This window comes from Salvelinus alpinus, chromosome 21, assembly GCF_045679555.1.
Source record: "Salvelinus alpinus chromosome 21, SLU_Salpinus.1, whole genome shotgun sequence".
Lineage (NCBI taxonomy): Eukaryota > Metazoa > Chordata > Actinopteri > Salmoniformes > Salmonidae > Salvelinus > Salvelinus alpinus.
Genome location: NC_092106.1, coordinates 17,966,446 through 17,989,382, shown reverse-complemented (window position 1 = coordinate 17,989,382; position 22,937 = coordinate 17,966,446). Strand labels below are relative to the sequence as shown.

The following is a 22,937-nucleotide window of genomic DNA, read 5'->3' as shown; positions in this document are numbered from 1 at the left end:
TTTATGACTTTGTGGCTGTGATAACTAGTGATGACCCATGAGCACAGCTTGCTAGTTAGCTTACATTATCTACAGCATGCATGAGACAAACAAGCTGCTGCCACATTGTGGCCTGGATTATTTAAACGAAGCAAATCGGAGGTTTTGGCCTTCTATGGCGATAACACCATGCGGTAAATTAGTTAATGGACCAATAAGAAAGAGAGCTCCAAACCTCTCTGCCAATAACAGCACATTTTCAGTTTTCCCCTCCCTACTCAGACCACTCCCAGACAGTCCTATCAAAGTTCTTGCTTTAGAAATTGCTGTTTGCTAAGAAGCTATTTATGTTACTTTTTGACCATTTTAATTGAAAACAATCACAGTATGGTACTACGTTTGTACCCCAAAAGTATTATATTTTGAGATAAAAATGGCTACATTGGACCTTTAATGGATAATAGGGTGCCATTTGGCACGCAGCCTGTGATTCATTCACTATTCTGAAGCCAAGCTGGAAATGACATAATCCGATGCAAGGCGCCTCTGTTTCTAGCAGCCAACTGGCCTACTCTCATGTTCATGTTCAAATCTCAGTCAAATTCATCCAGACATGTAATACAAGCCATAATACTAGGTAGCCATGGATTTGCTCCTACAATCCGATACGGTGCCAGAGCTTATGAAAGTATAAAAACCTGTACCAATATCCTCAAAGTTCTTTATAGTCCTAATAAAAAGTGTGTGTGTTGGGGGGTTTAGAGCAAATGGAGAACACCATCATGAGTGTCTCCCCTTTCCACAGTGGGGTCATATTAGTTTGAAGCCCAAACTGTTCAGATGCTACAGACAGAAGTTGACACATCAGCATTACCAACTGCAGACAAGTCCTTGTGGGAAGCTTTCGTGAGTAAATAAGTAGCCTTGCACAAGTGAGCTGGAACAGCTCACAGGGCAGGAGCCTATCTCCTGATTCTGTAGTGTGAGGCAGCTTGATGTACAAGTACATCCCCTGGACAGGATGCTAGTCTATCACATGGCTTTACCCCCAATCTATCTCAACGCTGAGTGACAAGGGAAGATGCACTCCTCTCTCTCTCTCTCTCTCTCTCTCTCTCCTCTCCTCTCCTCTCCTCTCCTCTCCTCTCCTCTCCTCTCCTCTCCTCTCCTCTCCTCTCCTCTCCTCTCCTCTCCTCTCCTCTCCTCTCCTCTCCTCTCCTCTCCTCTCTCTCTCTCTCTCTCTCTCTCTCTCTCTCTCTCTCTCTCTCTCTCTCTCTCTCTCTCTCTCTCTCTCTCTCTCCTCTCCTCTCCTCTCCTCTCCTCTCCTCTCCCCTCCCCTCCTCTCCTCTCCTCTCCTCTCCTCTCCTCTCTCCTCTCCCTCCAGCCCTGCTGAACTTCCACATGCTGAACTCTGTCCAGTGTTCAGAGGGCATCATGTCCGGCCAGACCTTTGAGACCCTGGAGGGCCACAACATTGAGATTGGCTGTGACGGGGAAAGCCTGACGGTCAACGGCATCAAGATGGTGCTGAAGAAAGACATTGTCACCACCAACGGAGTCATCCACCTCATTGACGAGGTCCTCATGCCTGACTCAGGTTAGCTCTCGGCTCATCTAATAATAATAATAATATATGTAATTTGTATAGTGCTTTCATTACAGAGTTGTAATTCTGAGTTACATCTCAGAATATACATGTGTTTGTGTTTTTGCATTTGCATTTGTTTGTTTGTTGAAATGTAAATGGTATGAACTGTTTCACGAAATACACAACACCTTTATTTGGAGCTCTCTTTGCTGTTACACTAGTATACAAGTCAACCATACACATAGGAAAATAGATGGAAATTGACACAATGACGCCAAGACTAAGATAAAATCTTAAAACTCTGAATAAGTGTAGAAGTGTTGATCTTTCAGTAGTAGAGAAGCTTTTAATGGTGTTGTCTGTGTCCTCTAAGCTAAGCAGGTGATGGAGCTGCTCACCCCTTCCCAGTCCACCTTCAGTGACATGGTGTCAGAGCTGGGTCTGTCTGCAGCCATGGAAGCCAAGGCAGAATACACACTACTGGCCCCGCTCAATTCTGTCTTCACTGGTGAGTAGACATCATGGCCCAGCTCAATTCTGTCTTCACTGGTGAGTACACATCATGGCCTCGCTCAATTCTGTCTTCACTGGTGAGTAACACACTACTGGCCCCGCTCAATTCTGTCTTCACTGGTGAGTAGACATCATGGCCCAGCTCAATTCTGTCTTCACTGGTGAGTAACACACCACTGGCCCCGCTCAATTCTGTTGTCACTGTGAGTAGACATCATGGCCCAGCTCAATTCTGTCTTCACTGGTGAGTACACATCATGGCCCGGCTCAATTCTTTCTGTAACACTTCGCTCGTTCCCTTAAACACTCTTGAACATCCTATCTCTCTCTGTCTCTCCCTTTCCCTTTTGCTCTTTCTAGCTCTTCTCTGTCCCCCTCTTCCTCACTCCAGCTCCTCTCTCTGTCCCCCTCTTCCTCTCTCTAGCTCCTCCCTGTCCCCCTCTTCCTCTCTCTAGCTCCTCTCTCTGTCCCCCTCTTCCTCTCTCTAGCTCCTCTCTCTGTCCCCCTCTTCTTCTCTCTAGCTCCTCTCTCTGTCCCCCTCTTCCTCACTCTAGCTCCTCTCTCTGTCCCCCTCTTCCTCTCTCTAGCTCCTCTCTCTGTCCCCCTCTTCCTCTCTCTAGCTCCTCTCTCTGTCCCCCTCTTCCTCACTCTAGCTCCTCTCTCTTACCCCCTCTTCCTCACTCTAGCTCCTCTCTCTGTCCCCCTCTTCCTCTCTCTAGCTCCTCTCTCTGTCCCCCTCTACCTCTCTCTAGCTCCTCTCACTGTCCCCCTCTTCCTTTCTCTAGCTCCTCTCTCTGTCCCCCTCTTTCTCTCTCTAGCTCCTCTCTCTGTCCCCCTCTTCCTCTCTCTAGCTCCTCTCTCTGGTCCCCTCTTCATCTCGCTAGCTCCTCTCTCTGTCCCCCTCTTCATCTCGCTAGCTCCTCTCTCTTACCCCCTCTTCCTCACTCTAGCTCCTCTCTCTGTCCCCCTCTTCCTCTCTCTAGCTCCTCTCTCTGTCCCCCTCTACCTCTCTCTAGCTCCTCTCACTGTCCCCCTCTTCCTTTCTCTAGCTCCTCTCTCTGTCCCCCTCTTTCTCTCTCTAGCTCCTCTCTCTGTCCCCCTCTTCCTCTCTCTAGCTCCTCTCTCTGGTCCCCTCTTCATCTCGCTAGCTCCTCTCTCTGTCCCCCTCTTCATCTCGCTAGCTCCTCTCTCTGCCCCCCCCTTCTTCTCTCTAGCTCCTCTCTCAGTCCCCCTCTTTCTCTCTCTAGCTCCTCTCTCTGTCCCCCTCTTCCTCTCTCTAGCTCCTCTCTCTGTCCCCCCCTTCCTCTCTCTAGCTCCTCTCTCTGTCCCCCCCTTCCTCTCTCTAGCTCCTCTCTCTGTCCCCCTCTTCCTCTCTCTAGCTCCTCTCTCTGTCCCCCCCTTCCTCTCTCTAGCTCCTCTCTCTGTCCCCCTCTTCCTCTCTCTAGCTCCTCTCTCCGTCCCCCTCTTCCTCTCTCTAGCTCCCCTCTCTGTCCCCCTCTTCCTCTCTCTAGCTCCTCTCTCTGTCCCCCTCTTCCTCTCTCTAGCTCCTCTCTCTGTCCCCCCTTCCTCTCTCTAGCTCCTCTCTCTGTCCCCCTCTTCCTCTCTCTAGCTCCTCTCTCCGTCCCCCCTTCCTCTCTCTAGCTCCTCTCTCTGTCCCCCTCTTCCTCTCTCTAGCTCCTCTCTCTGTCCCCCTCTTCCTCTCTCTAGCTCCTCTCTCTGTCCCCCTCTTCCTCTCTCTAGCTCCTCTCTCTGTCCCCCTCTTCCTCACTCTAGCTCCTCTCTCTGTTCCCCTCTTCCTCTCTCTAGCTCCTCTCTCTGTCCCCCTCTTCCTCACTCTAGCTCCTCTGTCACTACTTTTATCACTCCTCTCCTTCTTTCTGTTTCTCTCCTCTCAACAGGTGGGTAATGCACACTGAGCTCCAAACTGTGACATTAGTCTTGCTGTCATGCTGACTCACTAGTAAGCTTCATATACTAGCCACAGTGTGGAACAGCTCTGTATCTCAGACAGCTCAGCAGCTGTTCCTCTGTTAATAGAGCCACAGTGTTGAACAGCTCTGTATATCAGACAGCTCAGCAGCTGTTCCTCTGTTAATAGAGCCACAGTTTCCTCTCTGGAGGAGGCAGCTCTTCTTCCACAGGACATCAGTATAGTCGGTATGACAACCCCAGGGTAATGCAGACTGGAACAGTCACTGGTTGTGTCCCAAATGGAACCAGAGCCCTATGGGAATAAGGAAATAAGGAGCCATTTGGGACACAGACACTGTTACAAGGTGGCTGATCAATCTGATTTCCTGGAAAATAAGGTTGACATTTTACAATGACTGACTAGACCACCAGACTGCATCATTAGTCTATATTATGAATCATGTGACGATACTTTTTTTTATCGTCTGCGTCCTGGAAAAACCTTGTATCTCCATTTTTGCAGAATTGGGGATAGTTTCTCAAAAGTTATTGTTTACAAACATATTTAATGTCATATTTTGATCTCTTACAATGTATCTGTATGAAATATCTTGTCTTCCAGATGAGGTGATGGCCATTGACCAGAGCTTTCTGAAGGTGATTCTGGAGAACCACATCCTGAAGGAGAAGATCTCTTTGGGACAGCTGTACAACGGACAGCGCCTGGAGACCATCGCCGGGAAGTTCCTCAGAGTCTTCATCTACCGCACAGTGAGTCTGTGTGTGTGTGTGTGTGTGTGTGTGTGTGTGTGTGTGTGTGTGTGTGTGTGTGTGTGTGTGTGTGTGTGTGTGTGTGTGTGTGTGTGTGTGTGTGTGTGTGTGTGTGTGTGTGTGTGTGTGTGTGTGTGTGTGTGTGTGTGTGTGTGTGGGGGGGGGGGGGTGTGTGGGGGTGTGTGTGTGGGGGTGTGTGTCTGTGTGAGTTTGTGTGAGTACACGACTATGTGTGTGTATGTGGATGTGTGTGTGTGCGTGCATCTCTTGTCTCTGAACAGCTGGTCAAACACAATGGCCATACAACACATATTCATTTCACTGGGCTATCCATCTACTGGACTGACTAAGAGGCTGTTCATTCAGTAGCTAGCAGACTGTTCAATTCCATGGCTTATAAAGAGCCACTTCAGCAGATGTTCCAACTCAAATTTCAGTTTTAAAGATGCTCAAAACAGAAGTTAGGTGACTGGAGAAACCATTAGCTATCTGGCTAGCTAACTAGTTAGGTGCTTATGCTAGGATACCAAAATGCCCAAATATGTAATAATTTTGCTAGAATTAGGATATTAGGACTAGAGTTACATTATTAGGATAAAACCCAGAAAAACTGTTTTCAACAACAACAAAAAGTAGAGTTTTCACTAAAGTGGTTCTTTAACCTGTCCTGTCTGTCTATAGGCGGTGTGCATAGAGAACTCCTGCCTGGTGCGCGGCAGCAAGGAGGGCAGTAACGGAGCCCTCCACCTGATGAGGACTCTGATGAAGCCAGCTGAGACCACCATGTTCCAGATCCTCACTGACAACGGAGGATTCAAGTAAGCTGCTTGGGCACATAAAGACTCTGTGTGCTTTAGCCTGGTCCCAGATCTGTATGTGCTTCAGCAAATGAAATAGTCAGAGAAGTTAGCTCAAGCTCATACAGATCTGAGACCAGACTAGTGGAAGGATTTTTGATCAAGGGACAGACAAAGATTGTTCTGATTTTGCGGCCAATTCACGAATATACTGTATACTAAACAGTGTTGGACAACCTTGTCTCACCCCCTACTCGAGAAACGATGTTCTTTAGCTAACCCAACAGCCAAAGAGTCAGAGAGAGTTCAATCAAATTCATACAGACCTGGGAGCAAGCTGGGAAAACACTTTATGCAGACATGTGGGCCAACTTCTTTCTAAATCATGTACACCTCTTGCAAGTTATCTTATTATTTAAATAATACAAAGGATCTCATCACTGAAGAGGATCCTGTTCTATAGGTCAATCGTTTTGTACATTGTCAAGCCGGCGGTCACGTGTGTTGGCGAGGTAGAGAACCCTGGTCAAGCCCAGTCAGAGACGAGTTTAGGGAGGCAGCGCTATATGTTAAGCTATCACACTGGCACCGGTTGCCGGTTATACAGTATCTACCCTCAGTGGTTATCATGAGTGGCAGGTAACTGTTTCCTTAATGTTGTTTTGGTTGCAGGATCTTCCTGTCACTGATGGAGACAGCTGGTCTGACTGACCTGCTCAAACAGGAAGGAGAATACACTCTGTTCGCTCCCAGTGATGAGGCCTTCGCTGGCGTCAGAGACAGCGACCTGGCTCTGCTCAGAGGTTGGTTCGTCTCTCTCTCCGTCTCTCTCAGTCACTCTCTCCATCATTTTCTCTGTCCTTCTTAGTCTGTCTCAGTCTCTCTAAAAACAAATCATAGCCAGAGGTTTTTCTTGTCAGGCCACATCATGATGGTCAGGAAAAACTGCTGACCTTAACCATAGCTACCATAGCTACCATAGCTACTAGCTTTCTCCTAAAGGTTGTAATGTCAAAGGAACATCCATAAGACTTAGAGTTAGTGGTTGTATGTACAACACGTTCTATGGTACTATAGTCTTCCGTCTAAAGTCCTGTCTGTCCTGGCCAGGTAATATGAACGCCCTGCGTACCATCCTGCTCTACCACTTCAGTAACGGAGTGTTCATCGGTGGAGGTCTGGAGACTGGGGTGACCAACCTCCTCAAGTCTCTGCAGGGCAATAACCTCCGAGTGCTGCATGTGAGTCCAAATCTCTCAACATGCAACAAGGCTGTAAATATAAGAAATCATGGCATTTTCCAATGTACGTGTGTATGAAAAGCCGGGAAAAAAGCTATTATCAGACAGATCCTGAAGAGATTGTACAATGTTTTTACAGTGAATCAAGAGCCTCTCCTCCAGATCCACTCAGTATTACTAACATCCGCAATCCTTTGTCATCAACAATGTAAACCAACGTTCAAAGTAGGAATTATGACTAACTATTACTTCTTCGAAAACGTATATATAACAGTTCAACGTGGAAAAAGAGGACATCTGAAATAACGGTCATCTGATGAGTAAGAAACCAGAACCGTAATTGTTGGATTAACGTCCCCAGAGACAACTTCCCAAACATAATTCAGCATGCTGACAAGATTTAGGATTTCACAAAGGCTTGCATTGACCTTTGATATTTACTGTTTTAACCTTGGGTTAATTTTATGCTTAGCTTTTAAGTTTGATTACAGCAATGTCCTTAGGGTCATATTCGAAGATCATTAAAAAAAATCATTTCTTAAAATCAACCATAAAGCCATGTGAGGACCCTGGATGTTTGTAGTGCAGACTATTCATGATTTAGTTTAGATTACATTTGACTTCTAACAACAGACAGTTGCATTCCATTGCTACCAATTACTTCACACTGGAAGCAGTTAAGCTACACTAAAGCTACCCTTAAGAAAAATATAGTTTACTTAACTAAGTTACTTTGAAAAAGTAGTTCACTACTATCCGGAACATATCCCAGTCCACGTGATCGAAGCAGTCTTGAAGCATGGAATCAGATTGGTCGGACCAGCGTTGAACAGACCTGAGCACCGAAGTTTCCTGTTTTAGTTTCTGTCTGTAGGCTGGGAGCAACAATATGGAGTCGTGGTCAGATCTGCCAAAAGGAGGGCGAGAGAGGGCTTTGTATGCGTCGCAGAAGTTAGAGTAACAATGATCCAGAATTTTGCCAGCCCGTGTCGCGCATTCGATATGCTGATAACATTTAGGGAGCCTTGTTTTCAGATTAGCCTTGTTAAAATCCCCAGCTACAATAAATGCAGCCTCAGGATATGTTGTTTCCAGTTCACATAGAGTCCAATGAAGTTCTTTCAGGGCCGTCAAGGTGTCTGCTTGGGGGGGATATACACGACTGTGATTATAATGGAAGAGAATTCTCTTGGTTGATAATGCGGTCGGCATTTGATTGTAAGGAATTCTAGGTCAGGTGAACAAAAGGACTTGAGTTCCTGTATGTTATGATCACACCACAACTGTTGCAAATGTTCTGTATATAATGTCATCAATGCCAACCTAATTGAGAAACATATGGTGCATTACCAGCTTGTACTCATCATCTCATCAGTGTTTGGATCTTAATCCTCTCTACTCCTCTCCTCCAGGCTAACAAGACAATCAGAGTGAACACTATTGAGGTCCCTGAACACGATATCATGGCCACTAACGGAGTCATTCACTTTGTCAAAACCCTCCTCTACCCTGGTGGTAAGACTGACTCAAACCCCTCTGACTGCCATCTCCTCTGTTGGAGAAACTGATTATACTCTGATTATATTGTCATGTGTTTAGAGACGCACTGTGCAGTGAATCATTTATTGATATATTACATATATTTAGCAGTGCTGAATGGTTCAGTACGTCTAACACCCTGTGCTGTGCTGTATGTATGCTAATGAATGTATGTAGAGGTAACTGCCAAAATAAAGAACACGCCAACATAAAGTGTCTTAATAGGGCCAACACAAGCCCGAACATGGTTTTATGCTCATCAAATCATTCAGTGATCACTCGTGCCTTGTGGATGGGGGCATTGTCATTCTATGGACACATAGCCATGGTAGCCAAATAATGGCCTGCCCTGCATTTTTATTCATGGCCCTAAGCATGATGGTATGTTAATTGCTTAATTAACTCAGGAACTACACCTGTGTGGAACACCTGCTTTCAATATACCTTGTATCCCTCATTTACTGAAGTATTTCCAATTATTTTGGCAGTAACCTTTAGTATAAAGTGTTACCAGTATGTCTAACACCCTGTACTGTGCCATATGTACCCTAGTATAAAGTGTTACCAGTATGTCTAACACCCTGTACTGTGCTGTATGTACCCTAGTATAAAGTGTTACCAGTATGTCTAACACCCTGTACTGTGCCATATGTACCCTAGTATAAAGTGTTACCAGTATGTCTAACACCCTATACTGTACTGTGCCATATGTACCCTAGTATAAAGTGTTACCAGTATGTCTAACACCCTGTACTGTGCCGTATAAAGTGTTACCAGTATGTCTAACACCCTATACTGTGCTGTGCTGTATGTACCCTAGTATAAAGTGTTACCAGTATGTCTAACACCCTGTACTGTGCCATATGTACCCTAGTATAAAGTGTTACCAGTATGTCTAACACCCTGTACTGTACTGTGCCATATGTACCCTAGTATAAAGTGTTACCAGTATGTCTAACACCCTGTACTGTACTGTGCCGTATAAAGTGTTACCAGTATGTCTAACACCCTGTACTGTGCTGTGCTGTATGTACCCTAGTATAAAGTGTTACCAGTATGTCTAACACCCTGTACTGTACTGTGCCATATGTACCCTAGTATAAAGTGTTACCAGTATGTCTAACACCCTGTACTGTGCCATATGTACCCTAGTATAAAGTGTTACCAGTATGTCTAACACCCTGTACTGTGCTGTGCCATATGTACCCTAGTATAAAGTGTTACCAGTATTTCTAACACCCTGTACTGTGCCATATGTACCCTAGTATAAAGTGTTACCAGTATGTCTAACACCCTGTACTGTGCCATATGTACCCTAGTATAAAGTGTTACCAGTATGTCTAACACCCTGTACTGTGCCATATGTACCCTAGTATAAAGTGTTACCAGTATGTCTAACACCCTGTACTGTGCTGCATGTACCCTAGTATAAAGTGTTACCAGTATGTCTAACACCCTATACTGTGCTGTGCCATATGTACCCTAGTATAAAGTGTTACCAGTATGTCTAACACCCTGTGCTGTGCTGTATGTACCCTGGTATAAAGTGTTACCAGTATGTCTAACACCCTATACTGTGCTGTGCCATATGTACCCTAGTATAAAGTGTTACCAGTATGTCTAACACCCTGTGCTGTGCTGTATGTACCCTAGTATAAAGTGTTACCAGTATGTCTAACACCCTGTACTGTGCCATATGTACCCTAGTATAAAGTGTTACCAGTATGTCTAACACCATGTACTGTGCCATATGTACCCTAGTATAAAGTGTTACCAGTATGTCTAACACCCTGTACTGTGCCATATGTACCCTAGTATAAAGTGTTACCAGTATGTCTAACACCCTGTACTGTACTGTGCCATATGTACCCTAGTATAAAGTGTTACCAGTATGTCTAACACCCTGTACTGTACTGTGCCGTATAAAGTGTTACCAGTATGTCTAACACCCTGTACTGTGCTGTATGTACCCTAGTATAAAGTGTTACCAGTATGTCTAACACCCTGTACTGTACTGTGCCATATGTACCCTAGTATAAAGTGTTACCAGTATGTCTAACACCCTGTACTGTGCCATATGTACCCTAGTATAAAGTGTTACCAGTATGTCTAACACCCTGTACTGTGCTGTGCCATATGTACCCTAGTATAAAGTGTTACCAGTATTTCTAACACCCTGTACTGTGTCATATGTACCCTAGTATAAAGTGTTACCAGTATGTCTAACACCCTGTACTGTGCCATATGTACCCTAGTATAAAGTGTTACCAGTATGTCTAACACCCTGTACTGTGCTGTGCCATATGTACCCTAGTATAAAGTGTTACCAGTATTTCTAACACCCTGTACTGTGCCATATGTACCCTAGTATAAAGTGTTACCAGTATGTCTAACACCCTGTACTGTGCCATATGTACCCTAGTATAAAGTGTTACCAGTATGTCTAACACCCTGTACTGTGCCATATGTACCCTAGTATAAAGTGTTACCAGTATGTCTAACACCCTGTACTGTGCTGTATGTACCCTAGTATAAAGTGTTACCAGTATGTCTAACACCCTATACTGTGCTGTGCCATATGTACCCTAGTATAAAGTGTTACCAGTATGTCTAACACCCTGTGCTGTGCTGTATGTACCCTGGTATAAAGTGTTACCAGTATGTCTAACACCCTATACTGTGCTGTGCCATATGTACCCTAGTATAAAGTGTTACCAGTATGTCTAACACCCTGTGCTGTGCTGTATGTACCCTAGTATAAAGTGTTACCAGTATGTCTAACACCCTGTACTGTGCCATATGTACCCTAGTATAAAGTGTTACCAGTATGTCTAACACCATGTACTGTGCCATATGTACCCTAGTATAAAGTGTTACCAGTATGTCTAACACCCTGTACTGTGCCATATGTACCCTAGTATAAAGTGTTACCAGTATGTCTAACACCCTGTACTGTACTGTGCCATATGTACCCTAGTATAAAGTGTTACCAGTATGTCTAACACCCTGTACTGTACTGTGCCGTATAAAGTGTTACCAGTATGTCTAACACCCTGTACTGTGCTGTGCTGTATGTACCCTAGTATAAAGTGTTACCAGTATGTCTAACACCCTGTACTGTACTGTGCCATATGTACCCTAGTATAAAGTGTTACCAGTATGTCTAACACCCTGTACTGTGCCATATGTACCCTAGTATAAAGTGTTACCAGTATGTCTAACACCCTGTACTGTGCTGTGCCATATGTACCCTAGTATAAAGTGTTACCAGTATTTCTAACACCCTGTACTGTGCCATATGTACCCTAGTATAAAGTGTTACCAGTATGTCTAACACCCTGTACTGTGCCATATGTACCCTAGTATAAAGTGTTACCAGTATGTCTAACACCCTGTACTGTGCCATATGTACCCTAGTATAAAGTGTTACCAGTATGTCTAACACCCTGTACTGTGCTGTATGTACCCTAGTATAAAGTGTTACCAGTATGTCTAACACCCTGTACTGTGCCATATGTACCCTAGTATAAAGTGTTACCAGTATGTCTAACACCCTGTACTGTGCTGTATGTACCTTAGTGTAAAGTGCTGCCAGTATGTCTAACACCCTCTACTCTAATGTCCTGTAGAGCTGCCTGCTGGAAACTCTGACCTGCTTGGGCTGTTGAGAAGACTCATCAAGTACATGGAGATCAAGGTTACTGTACCAGGCCACACCCACATAAAGGAACAGACCACGCCCATTTAATGAACCAGGACAATAGGCCACACCCACATGACTATCATACCACAGCATTACTTACAGTACTGAACAAGGCCAGACAGGTTATTATGATTAGAAAAATGACTACGATGCCAGAGAACCCTGAGCTAACAAGATGAGATTAACATCTAAGTGTTTGTTACAAAATTACCTTAAAATGACAAGACGTCATGTAAAGCCTTGAACAAATACAGTACCCACCACATAATAGAGGCAGAAATTTCTCCTGCCTTCACAAATCCCAAGCAGTGCATCTGAAGGTACATTGTTGCCCTCTGCATTGGAGTTGAGCAGAATGATGTGTACACAGACCTACAATAATATGGTTTACAGCCTCTAATCCTTCTTTCCATTCATTCACAGTTCGTGTCAGGATACAGCTATAAGGAAATCCCCCTCACATTCATGAGTGAGTTAAACTATATCTGTCCAAGTCTTAGATGTCCGCTGTACCTTTTTGCATTGCAACTACATTTATTTGTAACTTTGTTGTTGTCCAGTGACTAACTGCTGTGTGTCTTCTGTTTCCTCTAGAGAGGACGATCATCACACGCGTCATTGAGTCAGGTAAGTTACAGTTAAAGGATCGAAGCAACATTCTTCATGCATAAATCTTAGCTTTGTGTAATACGCTGAGTGTACAAAACATTAGGAACACCTTCCTAATATTGAGTTGCATCCCCTTTTTCCCTCAGAACAGCCTCAATTCATAAGTGCATGAACTCAACAAGGTGTCGAAAGCGTTCAATATGGATGCTGGCCCATGGTGACTCCAATGCTTCCCTCAGTTATATCAAGTTGGCTGGAGGTCCTTTGGGTGGTGGACCATTCTTGATACACATGGTAAACTGTTGAGCATGAAAAGCCCAGCAGCATTGTAGTTCTTGACACACTCAAACTGGTGCGCCTGGCAACTACTACCATAATCATATTTTGTCTTGCCCATTCACCATCTGAATGGCACACATACACAATTCATGTCTCAATTGTCTCAAGGCTTAAAAATGCTTATTTAACCTGTCTCCTCCCCTTCATCTACACTGATTGAAGTGGATTTAACAAGTGACATCATTAAGGGATCATAGATTTCACCTGGATTCACCAGGTTAGTCTATGTCATGTAATGTTTTGTACACTCAGTGTATATAATTTTAAATGATATTTCACATTTAGTCTTGGAAAGACTTGAAGACATTGTGCTACAAGAGTTGATAGAATAGTTGGCACAGTTCAGATAGGGGGGATCTCGGCCTTCAATGAAATTCATGACCCACGTCCAAGAGGGAAAACCATTATGGTTGTTCAGATAATTACAGTACAGACAGCAACAAGAAAATACTTGCCATAGTAGCAGACACCTGGAAGGTTTTATCTGTTCTGGGTAAAATAACCGTTCTTTATTGGGCTTAATCCTGACCTTTGATTTGTGTGGTTAATTACTGACATCAAAGAGAAATATGCACAGAAGTTCAAGTTACTGTTTATATGTAACGGTTCTCGTGGGCTGAAGGAAGAGTGGACCAAGGTGCAGCGTTTAAAGTGTTCATGATTTAATCCAAAAAACCACATCGAACGAAAGCAAAACAGTTCTGTCTGGTGCAGACACAAAAACAGAAAACAACTACCCACAAACCACAGGTGGGAAAAGGCTACCTAAGTATGGTTCTCAATCAGAGACAACGATAGACAGCTGCCTCTGATTGGGAACCACACCCGGCCAAACACATAGAAATAGAAAACATAGAACAAAAACATAGAATGCCCACCCCAACTCACGCCCTGACCAAACCAAAATAGAGACATAAAAAGGATCTCTAAGGTCAGGGCGTGACATTATACAATTATCTCCAGTCAAGATTCTGAAAGTGATACACTACCGGTCCAAAGTTCTAAAACACCTACTCATTCAAAGGTTTTTCTTTATTTTTTACTATTTTCTACATTGTAGAATAATAGTGAAGACATCAAAACTATGAAATAACACATATGGAATCATGTAGTAACCAAAAAGATTCTTCAAATAGCCACCCTTTGCCTTGATGACAGCTTTGCACACTCTTGGCATTCTCTCAACCAGCTTCACCTGGAATGTTTTTCCAACAGTCTTGAAGGAGTTCCCACATATGCTGAGCACTTGTTGGCTGCTTTTCTTTCACTCTGCGGTCCGACTCATCCCAAACCATCTCAATTTGTTTGAGGTCGGGGGATTGTGGAGGCCAGGTCATCTGATGCAGCACTCCATCACTCTCCTTCTTGGTCAAATAGCCCTTACACAGCCTGTAGGTGTGTTGGGTCATTGTCCTGTTGAAAAACAAATTATAGTCCCATTAAGCCCAAACCAGATGGGATGGTATATCACTGTAGAATGCTGTGATAGCCATATTGGTTAAGTATGCCTTGAATTCTAAATAAATAACTGACAGACAGTGTCACCAGCAAAGCACCCCCAGACCATAACACCTCCTCCTCCATGCTTCACGGTGGGAAATACACATGCGGAGATCATCTGTTCACCTACTCGGCGTCTCAAATAGACACGGCGGTTGGAAACAAAAATCTCCTATTTGGACTCATCAGACCAAAGGACAAATTTCCACCGATCTAATGTCCATTGCTTGTGTTTCTTGGCCCAAGCAAGTTTCTTCTTATTGGTGTCCTTTAGTAGTGGTTTCTTTGCTGCAATTTGGCCATGAAGGCCTGATTCATCCAGTCTCCTCTGAACAGTTGATTTTGAGATGTGTCTGTTACTTGAACTCTGTGATGCATTTATTTGGGCTGCAATTTCTGAGGCTGGTAACTCTAATGAACGTATCCTCTGCAGCAGAGGTAACTCTGGGTCTTCCATTCCTTTGGCGGTCCTCATGAGAGCCAGTTTCATCATAGCGCTTGATGGTTTTTGCGACTGCATTTGAAGAAACTTTCAAAGTTCTCAAAATTTTCCATATTGACTGTTGTTTCTCTTTGCTTATTTGAGCTGTTTTTGCCATAATATGGACTTGGTCTTTTACCAAATAGAGCTAACTTCTGTATACCCCCCTACCTTGTCACAACACAACTGATTGGCTCAAATGCATTAAGGAGGAAAGAAATTCCACAAATTAACTTTTAAGAAGGCACTATCATGACACAAGGCAAGACCCAGATGCAGACACAGGAGGCATATGGTTGGAGTCTTACAATATTTATTAATTCAATAGGGTAATGCAAGAGAATGGTCGTGGACAGGCAAAAGATCAAAACCAGATCAGAGTCCAGGAGGTACAGAGTGGCAGAAAGGCTCGTGGTCAAGGCAGGCAGAATGGTCAGGCAGGCGGGTCCAGAACAAGCAAGGGTCAAAACCGGGAGGACTAGAAAAAGGAGAACAGCAAAAGCAGGGGTACTGGAAAAAACACTGGTTAACTTGAAACATACAAGACGAACTGGCACAGAGAGACAGGAAACACAGGGATAAATACACTGGGGAAAATCAGCGACACCTGGAGGGGGTGGAGACAATCACACGGACAGGTGAAACAGATGAGGGTGTGACAGGCACACCTGTTAATTGAAATGCATTCCAGGTGACTACCTCATGAAGCTGGTTGAGAGAATGCAAAGAGTGTGCAAAGCTGTCATCAAGGCAAAGGCTGGCTACTTTGAAGAATCTCAAATATAAAATATATTTTGATTTGTTTAACACTTTTTTGGTTACTACATGATTCCATATGTGTTATTTCATAGTTTTGATGTCTTCACTATTATTCTACAGTGTAGAAAATATTAAAAACAAGGGAAAACCCTTGAATGAGTAGCTGTTCTAAAACTTTTGACCGGTAGTAGTGTAGTTGCAATTCTAAGGGGAAAACTGATGTCATGGAGAAAGCCTTTACCTGGAAAGTATCCGCAAAACACATATCCACAATTCCTTTGATTATGTCAAATATTCCAGTCATATGAATCCTTTTAGAGTCTGTGAAATGTTGCCATTCAGTCTAATTTGATAAAACCTATAAACTGTAATCTCTATTAAAGAAGGAGTAGAGGAACCACTGACACACTACATGTCTGTAGTTTGTGGAGTCTAGAGTTTCTAAGTTTATTCGAACCTTCAGATCTTACTAGTGTGCCCTTTAAACTTCATGTTCTTCAATGACGCTTTTGTTGTTGTTTATTCCAGTTGTTAAACTTGTTGCCCTCTCTCTCTTTCTAAAGTTCCTGATGTGACCCATGTGACTAGGGTTATCGAAAGGGAACCTACCATCACCAAGGTGACAAGGGTGATTGCGGGAGAGCCTACCATCACCAAGGTTACAAGGGTGATTGAGGGAGAGCCTACCATCACCAAGGTGACAAGGGTGATTGAGGGAGAGCCTAACTTCACCAAGGTGACAAGGGTGATTGAGGGAGAGCCTAACTTCACCAAGGTGACAAGGGTGATTGCGGGAGAGCCTACCATCACCAAGGTGACAAGGGTGATTGAGGGAGAGCCTACCATCACCAAGGTAACACCAATGTAACAACCCATGCTTCAACCGTTGTACCCACCCATGTACCCACCAAATCACTTTTAGCAATCAGGAAAAGCGTTACATAAATCTAATACATGATTATGATTATTAGGTGACCAGAGTCATTGAAGGTGAGCCAAAGTTCACCAAGGTCACTCGAGTCATCGAGGGAGAGCCCAGGGTCACCAAAGTTACCAGAGTGGTCTCAGGTACATACCTCACAGACACACATGTCTTTATTGACTCTTGTCCATGAGGTCTGAAGAACTCTGGGTACATAGTAACATCTAGTAAAATAAACGTATTGTAGGCTACAGTATGCTATGCCTGTTTTGGTCTATAGTTGCTATATAGTGTATTGATGCACCACATGAAACAAAGAAGGGTGTGTTTGGTTTGCTGAGGTGAGGTGAGACACAGGACTGCAGATGTGAGTCTTTTGTACTGAATCCCCTCTACTGTACGTCACCCCCCTCATGACTCCTACAGCTGCCCCTCTGTGAAAACATGATGTTTCTATGTGAAGACTGATGTAGGGTTTCATTATGATGTCATCCACAGGTCCTCAGTACTCGGCCAGCAACAGTGGCTCCAGCATTGGTATCGCCAACATCCAGCAGAAAGGTCAGTGACATCACCCCTCTGGTCATAGATAGATAACTTAATATATAGGAAATAATGCAATGTTTCATTGAAAATCACATCTATGCATGTCACTGGATGGACATGTGACAGGTTATGTTAGAATCTGGGTTTAGCAGATAGTGTGAAGCAGAGACTGACAAACACGATTCAAACTAACTGTCACATTTCCACCCTGTGATATTTGGCGTCGTAAATGTGTCTTCACAGTGGGAAACCCAAGACCAGTAATTAGCAGGAGAATTCCAGGTAAAACATGATTCCTTGATAACATAATGTTAGACCGTGTTGGAGGGATTCAAATGATTGGTAATATCATCCTATGAGGAGCTGTGATTGTGACCATATACATAGAATGACCAAGAACATTGACTTGAATGGGAATGTCCATTCTAGGAACTTTATTTCTATGATTTTAAGTGTATGATGATCTTTCTGTTGTCTCTGTTCCTAGCTGGTCCCAGAAGGAGTGTCAGACCAAAGGAACAAAGAGCATGAACATGGACAGACCAGGTGACTGAAAATGCACGAGCAACCAGAGAGGAACAACAGAGATAATGTCAATGAATGGTCTCCCATACAAGCGCTACACTCCAAATGACGTGTGTGTAGACATCAGAACTTGAACTTAGTGAAACCAGTAAAGCCATTTGCTAAACAAAACACAAATCATTGGTGCATGTATCTAAAGATAACTAAAAGCCATCAATATATGTAAATAGTGTACACATATTTGTGGGTTTTGCGGGTGTATTAGAGATTAAAGATTAGAAGCTAGCCAGGGGTAGCAAAATAATCTTTAAAACCAAGCTATTGGAAGCCTTAACCTTTGGTTGAGGTGATACAACAGGATTTTTGGGAAGTTTTAGAAATTTTTGGGAACTTTTTTAATTTACCTCTGCATAATATCAAGTTTGTGGTGCTTACATAAAAATAAATAAAATACAAATGTGATTGCTATTTTCTGACTGTAACTTAATTTCTGCAAATGTTTATATTTTTCTACCAGATGTAATTTCAGCTCTGATCTGACTTGAATGTCACAGTAGTGTGTTTGCTTTCTCTTTCTGCCTTTCTGTCTGACTGTCTGTTATTCTACCTAGCTAAACATTCAGATATTGATCTTGTCTTTGCTTTTAGATGTTTCAAATGTGCAACATTCTGACAAACTTAACTTTTCACATACTGTATTCTCTCAATAGCTTTTTTAAATGCAGTTTTTAAACATTTTTCAATAAAGTATATTCTTGGATATGAAGTGCATCATTCGCCAGGAGAAAAACCTTAGTTGGAAAACTTTTTAGTAGTTCATCGCTATAAGGAATTAAAGTCAAGTCACATTTTAGAATCACATTTACTTAATTTGCAGAGAAAATTTGTGCCAGTGTACTGGTCCCTGTCTACTTAATGAATTCCATTTTCTGAATATAACGCTAGTTGTTTGAGGAGGGAAAAGGGATTGTCTGTTTTTTAGATCTCCTAAAATCTATAAAAAAGTCTGACAATGCTAGAATTGTTAAACTTTAAACTAGCTCCCTCTAAAGAGAAACTCATAAAGTGAGAACGAAGTCAAATCTAAAGCAAATGTCAAATATCTTTACTATTAGGTCCATAAAAAAAATGTCAGGGAAGTTTGTGCACACATAGGAGGTCCAGTCCAAAAAAATAGAGACCCCCGAATGTCAGACTTTAAGGGTGAAGAGTTTAGACTTTAAGACTTTACGGGTTCTTCGCACCATTTAATGAATGGAAATAGACATCTGTTACTAAACACCAAAAAGTGTAATGACATTCTGCGATTGTCATTGGTTCTACACTCTTAGACTTTTTATGTAGAACGAAAAGTTGGGACACCTAAAAAGGGGCTGAGATAGGGGACTGTCCCGGGATGTACAGACACATGAGATAAAAAAATAAATAATATGACACAGAGGTGGGTGTGTTAGTTGAATTTGGAATAAGCTTTTATTTTCATATTTACCACTGTACAGTAGCAGTTTTTATAAACAGTATAAAAAGCAGTCTTCAAGTTCTGGAAAGCTTTTGTGAGAGATGAGGCACAACAATAAATAACAGTATCATCAGCATAAAAGTGAAGTTGCACATTTTACAAATTTTTGTCTAAATTATTTATATAAATAGTGAATAAGAGGGGCCCAAGTACAGAGCCCTGGGGCACACCATTACAGACAGACAATTTAACAGACATAAGCCCATCAAATTGAGTGCACTGAGTTCTATCAGACAGATAGTTAGCAAACCATGCAACTGCATGCTCCGAAAGACCTAGACTCAACAATCTCTGCCTCAGTATAGCATGATCAACTGTATCAAAATCCTTAGAGAGATCAATAAAAGGTGAGACACAGTGCTGTTATTTTGTCAAGGGCTTCAGTGATGTCATTTAAAACCTTCATGGCTGCTGTAATTGTGCTATGCTTCTTCCTGAAGCCCAATTGGTACATTGATAAAATAGAGTTAGTATTTAAAAACTCTTTTAGCTGTTCACTCACAAGGGTTTCAAGTATTTTCACAAGGGGTGACAGCCGGGCTCTTTTTGGTGAGCTGAGCGGAACGAGCCGGCTCACTGAAGAGAGCCGGAATACCCATCACTAGAGTGTGCGCGTGTGAGTAGATTGGGTGTGGGGGCCGATTGAGAAAAAGGGTTGGGGATTGTTGAGCTGCCTCTGACAGCCAGGCGGAGAGCGAAGAGGAGCAGCTTGGACGAGACACTCCGCGGAGGGAAAGCTGAAGAAAGAACTCAGGCCAGCCAGAGATAGGGTTACTTTGGTAAACTTCAAGTAAAGAAATGCAAATAGCGACAAAAAAATGCATCCGAGTTGAGGGAGACCCTCGATCTTTACACCAGCAAAACAAAATAGTTTGCACTACACAACAAGGAAATTGTGGATTTACTCAACCATAAATAGGTTATTAGTAGGTTAAAATCTACTAGTCACAGACAAAGGACTTGACATGCTGCCATTTTGGATTTCTAGTTTAATTATCATTAGGAATGGGTGTTATAGATCGGTCATTCTCATTGAAAGTAAGTCTAAGAAGTGGTAGATCTGTTCTATGTGCGCTATTTCTATGCTTCCCATTCTTTTACTTTCGGTTTTGTACACCAGCTTCAAGCAGCTCATAATACATTATTTTTGGTTATGGAAAATATATTTCAGAGCGGTTTAGATTGTACAGTGATTCTCTACACTAAACTTGCTTGTTTTGTCACATACACTGAAATTAGGCGAACTATTAGAATTTTAGCAACCAGGAAATGGAGCGATTTCTGCATAGTGCATCTTCAACAAAACACTTTCAAATTTCATATTTCTGTTTACAGTGGTTGCTTTCCAAGTGTCATCTGTATTTCTTTGTGCTGGTTCTCTCTCTGAGAGGTTGAATTTCATCCTTATGATCTTTAAATCCTCACCAAGAAAAACACTGCAACAGCTCATTTCCAACTGCAGAAAAGCAACACATCCATCTTAGAGTGTCACGGCCGTTGTAAGGAGGAGACCAAGGTGCAGCGTGGTATGCGTACATTCTTCTTTATTTAAGAATGAACACTGAACAAAATAACAAAACGTGAAGCTAATATGAGTAGTGCATACAGGCAACTAAACATAGAACAAGAACCCACAAACACCAAAGGGAAAATGGCTACCTAAATATGATCACCAATCAGAGACAACGATAAACAGCTGCCTCTGATTTGGAACCATATCAGGCCACCATAGACATACAAATCACCTAGACCTACAAAACCCTAGACATACAAAAAACCATAGACAATACAAAAACTAGCGTACCCACCCTCGTCACACCCTGACCTAACCAAAATATAAAGAAAACAGAGATATCTCAAGTCAGGGCATGACATAGAGACTATTCCACTGTTAGTGGAGAGGGTAAGCCTTGGCCTACTGTTGCATCCTGTAAAGACATAAATTATATTTACAGTTAGGCTGTAGGACGGTGTGACGCACAGAGACTGGTATGATATTACAGAGACAGGGAAATCACAATAAGAAGGAGCCCTGACACAAACTCCCATCCAAAAACAAGTGTAAAAACCTCACACAAGAAAAGACAGGCGACCAACCTTGACTTTTATTATTTATGCAGTGCATCAATTGACAACTCTATTCACATTTTCAGGTTTGTTTGTTAACAGTACAGCAGTTCTTTATTTCTAAACCTGAAAAGAGTTTACTTTAGGTATACAGTATTTTTTATTTGATTTTTCCTCTGCTCTGCATCAACGAACAATGCGTTTCTTGTACAGCTTCTTCAGATTCTCATGTTGACTCTAAGACAGTTATTTTTTTCTGAAAAGAGGCTCAGTTCCAGTGGACAACAGATTGACATTCAGACTTGCAGAGGCAAGTTCCACATATCCCTGCAACTGAGCACGACAGTGCCACTGACGTGTTGTATTCTAACCTCAGAGTCAAATGGTCTATATGCCCATACTCGTATGGAACATTTCTGCAAGAGCTATGATTGGCAGGATCTTTTCCATAATTTCAGTGTATAAGGCTTTGCTGTCTTAATGGAGACCATCAGCAACCACCACATGTCATAATATGTACTGCAGTAAAGGCCTTTTCCGTGTTTTACGGTGCTTCTTATTCCACTGACAGGACTTTTCCCCTCTTTCCCCCATCCCTCTCTACCCCGTCCCCTATTTCCTCTTCTCTCCTCTCCCCTCTCCTCCCTCTCTCCCCTCCGCTACGCCCCTGCCCCCGTCGCCTGTCCCTAGTCCGTCCAGGCTTTCCACAGGCCTCTGATTTACACATGAGAAGGAGGTCAGTAATGGTCATTACTGCTGGGTTTAACTATAGCCCTAACACTGTTCATACACTCTTAGAAAAAAAGGTTCTATCTAGAACCAAAAATGGTTCTTCGGCTGTCCCCATAAGAGAACCCTTTGAAAAAAACATTTTGGTTCCAGGTAGAACCCTTTTGGGTTACATGTAGAACAGAAGAGGCTAGTGGGAGGAGCTATAGGAGGATGGGCTCATTGTGATGGCTGGAATGTAATAAATGGAATGGTATCAAACATATGGAAACCACATTTTGACTTTGTTCCATTAATTCCTATTCCAGCCATTACAATGAGCCCGTCCTCCTATAGCTTCTCCCACTAGCCTACTGGTAGCCTCCTCTGATGTAGAAGCCTTTCCACAGAGGGTTCTACATGGAACCCAAAATAGTTATATTTGGAGTTGAGGATGGAATCCACTGGGGTACGCCAACATGATATGTAGCTTCTTCTGATACCATACGTTTTAATGGATGGCTGACATTGGCAGCTCCAGGGAGGGGTTTGCCAGTGCTGAAGCCCTCTCAAGAATAAGCCTAGCACCCATTTAGCAATGTAGTAGTACATACACACATGTACTCCATAGATTGCAAGCACTGCTACTTCGCGTGGTGAAAACCCTGTGACTAAAATTCAGCCACTGCTTTCAGACATTCAATAGGCTGCTGTGGGCCTGTTTGAGTCTACTGTGTTTTGTTCATCCTTCTAAAGTAGATTATGGTATTAAGATTTATAGAAGTAAAGGACTTCTTTTTCCTGATGGGAATCTGTGAATAAGGGAGATCTGACCACAAAGAGGCTGACAAAGAGTTCCATGTTTCACAATTCTGACAATGAAATGTAATTTCCAGTCAGAAGCCTATTCAGAAATGTTT

General features: G+C 42.8%; 1 protein-coding gene across 2 annotated transcripts in view; it reads left to right on the top strand.

The window, feature by feature from the left end:
• Positions 1-18,483, top strand: part of LOC139547951 (periostin-like) — a 45,951-nt gene extending 27,468 nt beyond the window's left edge. Inside the window, exons 8-22 of one of the 2 annotated variants that reach the window (XM_071357184.1) lie at positions 1,364-1,576; positions 1,941-2,075; positions 4,614-4,762; positions 5,444-5,580; positions 6,232-6,362; positions 6,670-6,800; positions 8,213-8,315; positions 11,969-12,036; positions 12,466-12,511; positions 12,637-12,669; positions 16,294-16,544; positions 16,702-16,798; positions 17,151-17,213; positions 17,442-17,480; positions 17,686-18,483. In XM_071357184.1, the coding sequence (XP_071213285.1) occupies positions 1,364-1,576; positions 1,941-2,075; positions 4,614-4,762; positions 5,444-5,580; positions 6,232-6,362; positions 6,670-6,800; positions 8,213-8,315; positions 11,969-12,036; positions 12,466-12,511; positions 12,637-12,669; positions 16,294-16,544; positions 16,702-16,798; positions 17,151-17,213; positions 17,442-17,480; positions 17,686-17,729 (1,640 nt within the window). In that variant the 3' untranslated portion in view covers positions 17,730-18,483. Of the gene's footprint in view, positions 1-1,363; positions 1,577-1,940; positions 2,076-4,613; positions 4,763-5,443; positions 5,581-6,231; positions 6,363-6,669; positions 6,801-8,212; positions 8,316-11,968; positions 12,037-12,465; positions 12,512-12,636; positions 12,670-16,293; positions 16,584-16,701; positions 16,799-17,150; positions 17,214-17,441; positions 17,481-17,685 lie in introns of both variants that reach the window. The other variant, XM_071357183.1, reaches the window with a different exon arrangement.
• Positions 18,484-22,937: the final 4,454 nt, after the last annotated feature.